The sequence below is a fragment of the Magnolia sinica genome, chromosome 12, assembly GCF_029962835.1.
Source record: "Magnolia sinica isolate HGM2019 chromosome 12, MsV1, whole genome shotgun sequence".
In the NCBI taxonomy this organism is placed as follows: domain Eukaryota; kingdom Viridiplantae; phylum Streptophyta; class Magnoliopsida; order Magnoliales; family Magnoliaceae; genus Magnolia; species Magnolia sinica.
In genome coordinates, this window is record NC_080584.1 from 264,988 (window position 1) to 274,988 (window position 10,001).

General features: G+C 39.6%; 1 protein-coding gene across 1 annotated transcript; it reads right to left on the reverse strand.

The window, feature by feature from the left end:
* Window positions 1-3,669: 3,669 nt before the first annotated feature.
* Window positions 3,670-9,695, reverse strand: LOC131220709 (peroxisomal membrane protein 13-like). Its single transcript, XM_058215507.1, has 5 exons — window positions 9,575-9,695; window positions 8,407-8,607; window positions 8,060-8,292; window positions 4,371-4,463; window positions 3,670-4,287 (listed from the first exon to the last, which is right to left on the reverse strand). The coding sequence occupies exons 1-5, from the start codon at window positions 9,603-9,605 to the stop codon at window positions 4,075-4,077; spliced, it is 771 nt and encodes a 256-aa protein (XP_058071490.1). The 5' UTR covers window positions 9,606-9,695; the 3' UTR covers window positions 3,670-4,074.
* Window positions 9,696-10,001: the final 306 nt, after the last annotated feature.

The window sequence follows — 10,001 nt, forward strand, 5'->3', positions numbered from 1 at the left end:
AATTTCTGCTCATCTCATCATTGGTTTGCAGCTATTCATCAGGTAAAAGTTCTAACCTTTTGTGTTTTTGGCTAATGAAATTGTTGCTTCATTCTCTGTTTGTCATCTTTCGAAAAGTCGCCCAACTTGTTTTTTTTTTTTTTCTTAATCCTGGTATCCCTATCTCAAGGGTCTGTCGAATTATCACTATAAGCAGTTCTGCTGTATTCTGCAAATTTATAATTTTAACAATACCCCACCATTTTTCAATTTGTTGCTCTTGTTTTTCTTTGCACTCATGTTAAAGGTGTAGATGTGCATGAACATAGTCTCTTCACATAGAACTACAACCTAACCATTATGGTCTTGTTATTATTGTTGTTGTTGTTGTTGTTATTATTATTATTATAATATTCCGTTGCTTGAGGTATGGGGAAAGCAGTAACTAATTGCAACAATAAACTTCTGATGAGAAAATGACCAGTGCTCATATTTCTGGCTGATTTGCTTAGAGGCAAGCAATTGCCACCTACAGATTCTTTCGGCTAGTTTGATTGTGTTCTTATTAATGCTTCCCCACTTGTCAATGATCTTTGTTTTTTCCTGTGGATCTTTAGTCTAAATGCTGGACATACGCCATCTTCATTTATATATAGTACTCCAGCAATGGCTTATAAACCTGAAATGGGTGTACTCACACAATCTAATCATGCCTCACATGTCATGTGGCACACAAGACAAGTGGGGGCAAAGCCTGCACATTGGGTGGGTCAAGTGTTGAAAAAATGGATGGCTGAAAAAAGAAATCAATGATCCACATTCAACGTGCATGTGACCCACTTGATGAGGTGACATGACTATTTTTTGTCTGGATACATTCATGGTGTGCCCTGCCTTATGAGCGTCTTTCAATGTGAGAAGTCATGCACGCATCATGGCGAGGTGCCGTTGCCCATATTGTCCCTTAATATAGCTTGTTGTATTCATTTAAAAAAAAAAACTGGGATAAGATATTCATGCTCCCCTCCAACTGTCTCTGTCCCATAAGCTCCATATGTTATTTTTGAAGCTGTGAGTTTTGCTTTATGATTTGTCTGGAATTTGCATTTCTACAATGTTGTCGCAGCATTAAAGTTGGACATGAAGCTGAGCAAATCCAAGCAAAATACATTGCGAATGTGCTTTAACAAGCTGTTCTATTTTATTCATATACCCTGAGAAATAAGACTCGCCTCAGTTGTTATCTGTCAGTATTTGATTCCATTTAATAAAGCGGTGATTTCATGTTTTTCCACTTTGTTCGTGGAGAGTCCACACAACAAAGTGAGGTTACAGTCACCTTCATTTCAGCTGTATAAGATCAGATGGTTTATGAGGTTCACTAACACTGGATATTTCTCATCTTCTTGTCTCTGTTTTTTTTTTAATCATTTAAACCTGTTGTGAGACAACTGCAAGCAAAACCAGGTTAGGAAGGTTTGGGTTGGCATCTACAGTACTGCCACTGGTAATGTGCTAAATTGAGAACACAAATCAACTACAAAACAAAAGGGTGAAGCTGGCCATTACCTATACAACCCACTCCGATGATGCTCTGATTTCAATTTCCATCCTCTACATGTTTCACATCCCTTTATTTATTTATTTTCCCAAACAACAGGAGATTGGAGGGCAACTCCATTTCCTATATTTATCTTTTGGGCGTGGCGTAGGCGGATCCTCCTGGGTCAGTGGATCCCTGTCTGTGGGGCCCACTGTGATGTATGTACCTTACATCCACACCGGCCATCCATTTTGACAGCTCCTTTCAGGGCATAATCCCAAAAAAATGAAGCAAATCCAAATGTTAGGTGGACCATACAACAGGAAACAGTGGTGATTGAATATTAACCATTAAAAACTTCTTGGGGGGCCACGGGAATGCTTATTTGCCAACCAACCTGTTGATAAGGTAACAAGGACCTGGCTGAAGGAACCATACAAATATCAGCTTGACCCAAAACTTTTGTTGTCCACTGAGTTTTTAATGGTCAATCACCGCTGTTTCCTGTAATGTGGTCCACTTGAGATATGGATATGTTTCATTTTTGGGCTCATGCCCTAAAATGACCTATCAAAACGGCTGGATGGCATGGGTTGCAGGCACATACATCACGATGTGCCCCAGTCAGGGATCCACCTACCTCGGTGGGGTTCGGGGATCTACCGAAGCAGCACTCGTATCGTGGGAAAGGCCTTAACAGTTTGCAGGAGATCAAAGCAAATCGGCCTGTAAAGTCTCGTCAGCAGTCCACGTTTTAATATAACAATGAGGTGCGGACTAATCCTGACTTTACACGCTTACATGGAGCTCTCTAAAATCTAATAATATCCAAGTTAATTAAATAAGCACCCCGCCATCTCCATATTCACCAGATGATGGATGGATCATACCTGGGCTGGGCCACTTTTGGTCAGTGTTTGGACTTAACCTCTCTAATCCAGTAGTTTGGATTGGGCTTGAGCTTAGAGACCCATGGGGCTTGATTATTAAAAATATTTGTCTACTGAGCATATGGATGATTATGAATGAAACTCACCCTATAGACCAAGCTACTTGGCTGAATTGCATTTCGGACATTCTTCAGCCCCATTTGCAGCCCCAATAAGAAATGGACAAGCAGGAATGCTCCCCCCATTCAATCGCCAAATTTCATCCCGTCAGTAGCTGAGATCATCTGCTAATGGTTACCTGTATATGGCCCGGCCCATCAATGGTAGGGACCGCATGCATCGAGAACTATGCACCGAGAATGGTGCCTTGTATCTTAACTTACATGACGAAAATTAAACCATCCAAACCCATGGGTTGGAATGCAGATGAATAATTAAGTGAAATATGCATTTGATTAGATTTTCTAACCAGCAATTTGGTGTACCTTTAGGTACTCCTGTTTCGTAGACATCTAAAGGTATGAGTTAAATAGTATGTATTGTAGATCGTGATTAGTAGACAGCAGAAATGATCTACCAATCAACTCCTGTTAATCAGAATCTAAGATCAATCAATCAAACCTTGTGGATGATGACCTCAGATTAAGGTAGAAATATTTTTGGAGAAGACTCCATTTAGAGATTAAGGTAAAACCTCAGTAAGAATGTTTCACATTGAGCTTGACACTGCGTTTCTGTCAAACAAAGCACGTTTGGACAAAAAAATGGTACCACCATCTTGTGTGGAAGAAATCAATTATCCACAATGGCAACTTAAACCATAAGCCTAAATTCACCCAAGAAATCTATAAACACAAAACACCATATCATGTTAAGTACATAACCGACTCCATAAAATAAAATATATGTTACACTGCGTCTACAAACAGATAATGCAAAATGTTGCAAAAGTTAAAACTAGGCATGTGATGCATTTAATATACAAAAAATTGTATCATTCTAACAATGCCGGACTATGATGCGTGGCAAAGTTTCCATGAGAAATGTGGATAAACCTGAATTAACAGACTAAACCACAGCTTCAGATATTAGAGTCCGTTTGGACTTACCTGCATATCAGGATTGATTCCATTCTTTCAGGAACAGACCAACCCAGTATTATGCATTCATGTGGGGCTTGGAAATCAAAAATCAAAAGCAGAAACACCCAAACAAACCCTTATCTAATTTACAATGGATAGAGAATCAGAAGATGGATGGTACTAAATTCCGACCTGACATTATAATATTGTAATAACACTTCTCAGACATTACTGATATGGGTAGCAGCATCAGAGCATAGAAGCAGCTGAAGAATCAAAGAATCAGCTTTTATTCCAAGTATAGGGAAGAAATGAATCTCCTGTCTAACAATCAAACAATTGAAAAGTGTAAAAAACATGTATCTCCTGTCTAACAATCAAACAATTGAAAAGGTGTAGAAAACACGTAACCTCTAGAAGCTGGCATCACTGGAAAGAAATCTAGATCATTCCTTCGCACCAATCTTTCCTTCTCACGGTTTCAAACTCTATGCAGGCCTAACACATATGAAATCAGCTATGTTCATACCTCTGTACATGCATCCCTGGATGTTCCTTTCAAATCTATTATAGACAATGATCACTTCTCTCTACTGCAACCGTCCCCCCAAATATTGTCCCATGGGTTGCTGGCAGTCTTTGGCCACTTGATGTTGTTTTGATTCCGCAAATTGGTACCAGAAGGTGCACCAGGTTGCAGTTGTCGGGCTTTATTGACCATTGGCATGATCCCTAGCAGTCTGAATACAAAGCTTGCAAGCTCACCATATAATATTCCAGAAGTATCAAAGACCTGCAGTGAATGATAACCAAGAGTGAGAACAGTCTGGAACAGGGGCATAAGCATGATTGTACAAAAGCCACTATTATTACTACCTGAAGGAGAGCTGACATGAGCATATGGAAGGCCTGGGTGTTCTGATCAATGAGGATTGAAATCCGACCGAGGAACATGACAGCACCTCGCACCTGCCATTAATATTAAGGAATACCTTCATTTAAAGTGAGCAATGGCAAAGAAAAATATGCAAGTTGTACAATATAGTCAGAAAGCAACGGCGACCCTCACGTGAAACTGAAGCAGGCCTACGGGCTCAAATATCATGGAGCTGGTCCCATGGACAAGTTGGCTCAGTGAATCTGACAAAACTTGATCAATTAAAACATCTGAAGATGCAAAAATATATTGCACCCATTTGCAAATGTGAGGAGGAATTATATTTCAAAGTAATGGGTGGGAGATTGATTTATTGAAGATCTGGTTGAGATTGGAGTTGGGGTAGTCAGGTTATTCCAAGGCCTCTATGCTAAAGGGAGGCTTGTTAGATGTTGTTGTCTTTGATTATATTCCTTACAAGAATGTGGCCTGGCAGGAGAGAGTTTGATGACAGAGAGGTTGAATACCTGGTTATGGGCATGGAGGGCGGAGAATGCTACAGGGCCAGACAGCTTCGCATTGGGATTTTTCCATTAAAGGATAGGGGGCTTATTGTCGATGAATGCCTCGATTAGAAAAAAGAGGAGAAGATTCAGGTATTCAGTTGACATGGAAAAGGCTTAGAAGAAGGTTGATTGGCCATTTATTTTTTATTTGTGGCAAGTATAGAGTTTGGATAAAAACTTGTAATATGGACAGCATCATGCATCTCTATGGCTTACTCCTCCGTTCTGATTAATAGCTCCCTAAAAGACATTCTGGAGTTCTGAAGGTCTTCATCATGGTGACCTGGCCCCTTTTCTTTATTGTCATCAAAGGTTTTGGGAAATTGTTGGAAGAAACTTCTAGCCTGGCATTAATAAATGTTTTCTGTTGGCAATCCAGTTATCCCAATCTCCCATCCTTCAATTTTTGGATAATACAATTATCCTTGTGAAGCCTCTGGTGTCCAAATTGCTACTATCAAATCCATATTTAGACGCTTCGAAATCCTCTTCATATCAATTTTGGATATAGTGCCAGTGTAGGGATTGGGGCTTCAAAAAAAGGTTTAAAGTACCAGCTGAAACTGGTATGCATACCCAATTGTGTACTGATTTCAGTAAAGGGTGATAGGAAACACACTCCCATATGCTAACATTCCCCCATCAGACTGAATCGTCACTGGTTCAAATGAGTCAAAACCACCCGCACAATACTCAGCCTGCATGACCCAGAAACTCTACATATATCATTCATAATTTATAATCACCATCATCATCTAAGCTTTATCCCAATAATTGGGGTTGGCTACATGAATCCTGTCAGACTATTACACTCTATCAAGGGCCATACCTTCAATCAGACCACAGGTTATCAACTCCATCCACATCCTTTTGGACCTTCCTTGCCCTTTTAGAGCCTTCAACTTGTACCAACTCACTCCTAACTGGTACAGTTATTGGTCTCAGTTGCACATGACCAAACCAAGTCTACTTTCTCCTAGCTATTCTAAGCTTTAGTTAGGCAACTCTCTGCCTTGAATACTGACCATTGGATCCATTCCTCTATTTATTTTTTTGCATGTGTGGCCCACTTGATAAATGGATAGATTAGGAAAATTTGATAGGTAATAAGGGATTTTATCAATTTTCGGCCTGGGTTGGTCGGATCAGGTTGGGCCCAGCCCAACAAATTCTTTTTTGAGGTCAGGCTTGGGCCTGCTATGCTAGGCTGATGCAGGCTTGGGCCTTGGGTCAGTCCCCCGACCTAGCCTGGTCTGGCCCATTGCCACCCCTAAGCATCACATCACCAAAATGGTGGCCAAAATTGAAATATCTTTTGCAAATTGAGGATTGATCTTAGAAGAACTCAAAAGGGTCTTCTACCTCCAATCTTCTTAGAGATAACAGATTGGTTCTTGATGTTACCAAGAGTTAGTTCCATCCCTCCTAGTATTTGTAAGCAGAACACAAACGGTAGCTCATTGGGTAATCTTGGGGCACCAAGGATACACGTATGATTCTGTCCAAAGTTCTTTCTCAAGTCCGGTAGGCAATGGCTCCTAAAATTAAAATAACATTTTTAGCTATAGAAATGACGGTGGAGATCTTTACAAATCATGTCGGAGGCTTGTTAATTGTGGAAGTTTATTCCTACAATGTGATAAATTTGGCGCTATGAAATGTCGCCTCCACATAATCTTGCCTTGATTTACAATAATGGGTTAAGATTGTGTGTTTTCAATATGGCGTTCGATTTCATCAAATTCCGAGGGTGGCCAATGGTGTTGCCAATTCCCCAGCTAGGGATGGTGCCCTTCATTTCTATTTGCATTAGTCATTCTTATCTATTGTCTTTGATAGTTTTTTGCTGCCCTTTGCAGCGATAATACACACACACACAATGCAATATATGAAAAGTATTTTTTATACTGCACCAACACATGCTATATATGAAGTACAGATGGAAGCTAACGCACCCACAAGTGGACCCACATATTTGAGTATTTGCCCTTCCACTGGTTGGTTGATTGTCTGTTTGGCCTAATGAAAGGATGTGCCATATCCTTGTCCAACACAAGTGTGGGATTACAAATTTCCTCGAGTGCATGTATAAGCATATTTTATTACATATACTATAAATTGCTCCTTCAATAGATTCATGTAAATTGCCTCAAATTGCATTATCAAATTTAAAAGGAATTATGAATCTAATAGAGACTATAAAGCTCCTTGCTCGGCATTTATGTTGAGGGTCTGGGCTGCACCTTGCAGTCAAGGAACCAAAACATTTGTTTGTTTGAGTCACCTAGTGAAGGAGACCAAGACACCCAGGTTGGAATTGATTAGTTCTTGATATGATCTCTATCGGAACTAATTTGACTTGGCATCAGACATTATACAAGAAAATGTTTGTAAACATGTTTCTTTAAGCTATTATTGCGACTTGGAGGCTACTTCCTCATTCTTCTTCATAATCTTAACTTATCCCAACTAATTGGGGTCGGATACATGAATCATGTTCTGCCATTCCACTTTATCAAGGGCCATAACTTGAGTTAGACCATAGTTCATTGAGTCTTTTCTTACCACCTCCACTAAAATCCTTTTGGGCCTTCTCCTTGCCCTTTTAGAGCCTTCGAGTTGCATCAATTCAATCCTTGTAACCGGCGTAGTTCTTGGTTTCCGTTGCACATGACCAAACCATCCAAGTCGACTTTCCCTCGCCTTATTAGCTATCGGTGTTACTACTAAGTTCACTTGAACGATTCATTTCTAATTCCATCCTTCTTGTCTTTGCACTCATCCATCTCAACATCGTCATTTCAGCTGCACTAATCCTATGAACATGATGTTCCTTAAATGCCCAACATTTTGTCCCACAAAGCATGGTTGATCTTATAGCTATTCTATAAAATTTCCCCTTCATAATGAATTCTAGAAAGCATCATCAAATTTTGTCATTTTCTGAACTGAACAAAATGTTTGGGTAATTCAGTTCATTCGTGCATCCAAATGTACACCATAGAGTCAGACCACTTACTATAGAAGATTGAAAAAGAGAAGAAATATATCTAGTTTATGAAGGATCCTTGAAAGATAACATAGGAGCTAGAAGAAGAGGAAGGAAAATTTAAATGACTTACCACTCCAAGAAAGGACATCCAAAAGCCTGGTGGTGGAGGGTCAGACGGATTATTTGGATCTTGATCACCATTTTGACCACCCATGCTCATCCCATGATAACCACCCACCGGGCCCCCATATCCATTGTTATACATTCCAGTTCCATACATCCCATAACCTGTATATGGCGGGCCTCTATACATGTTATTACCATAGAGACGGCCTCCATAAGGTCCTCGAAATCCACCATAACCTGAGTTATATTTTGGAGCAGAACCATGCATAGAAAATTTAAAAGCATTAAATCATAATAAAAACAAATTGACAAATGAAAAGAAATATGTTACACCTTAAGATTAAAAATTACCCCCATAGTTGTTTATATAATTCCGCTCCCAATTCCTTGTGGGTAGAGGCCTGCCAAGTGCATTTCTATTTACAGTACCATTTCTCGGAGTAGTAGAAACACTCTCTCCATGATTTGCAGCCCCCGATGCCTCAACAACATTACTTGTGCTACCATCAGCAGATGGAGGCTTATAAGGACTAGGACCAGACGGGGTATTCCCTGCAGTAGCCCAATTCAAATAAATAAGTGGACTAAAATGTAGCAAGCTTTCCTATGAGGTAAGACTAAAAAAAAATAAAATTAAATCACTCGTAACGAATTTCAAAACAAGAAACTCAAATTTCCTCACAGCAGATCTCTACAGGAAAAAAGTAATCAAGAGGGAGACCTAATCCCTATTTTCCAAAATTATTCCATTAAATAAAGACACAATGAGAGCCTTGAATTCTCGATATACAACCAATCCAAAGCTAAAACAGCTAATGAATTCCCAAGTTGAAACTCAATATCCTCACAACCAGTCTCTGCAGACAGACTACAAAGGGACCAAGATACCACATTCGAAAGAATTCTGATCAATGAATCCCATCTGAACCCCTGGGGGATTCTTGACAAAAACCAATCCGAATTCTTGATCTAAAACTCAATACATTAACAGATAGTCTTTAAAGAAAAGGATAAAAAAGCAAAACAATATAACTATTTCAGAAAGATTCCCTTAGATGAACATATCAAAACCCTCATTAGAACCAATTCAAATCCACAATTTCCTCATGAACAATTTCTACATATGATAAATAAAAGACGACAATGCCCTTTTCAGAAAGAATAACACTAAACTAAACTATCCAAACCGTAGATTATCAACCCAACACGCTAATGAATTCCCGATATAAAAATCAATATCCTTGAAAAAGGACCAACCCATCCTTCTAAGTAAAAGAATTCCGTTTACATGAACCGGTGAAACCCTATCCTCCAAAGACCACAATCGTAAAAGAACTCAGAGACAACGAATCGATTTTCCAGAGTCCAATTGATCAATCGATTAATCAACCTCGACATATGAATCGAACAGGAGATTAAATAAATCCTTTTCTTGAATTGCACATCGAAGAACAAGAGATTAAAGAACATTCGATCAGAGAGAGAGAGAGAGAGAGAGAGAGAGAGAGAGAGAGAGAACCTGGTGGTTGTTGCCGGCGTCTAGGTGCCATGGAAACGCAGATAAACGGACCAGATCACATCAACATTGTCTCGCCATGAGAGAGAGAGAGAGAGAGAGAGAGAGAGAGAGAGAGAGAGAGAGTCTGTTCTTGGAGCGAACGAGCCGGTGTTTGAAGTTTAAACTTGGAGGCGCGGTTTCGGTACTGATCCCTCTTTAAGTACAGCCGATGGTGCTGGAAAAGCTCTGTGAACCCCACGATAATGCATGTGTTTTATTCACGCCGTCCATTCGTTTTTCGAGATCATTTTATGATGTTATTCCTAATATTTGTTACATAAAATTCTAAGGTGGACCACACCAAAGGAAACAGTGTTGATAGAACACCTACTGTTAAAAACTTCCTAGGGCCCACCATAATGTTTATTTAAAATCCAACCTTTTGATA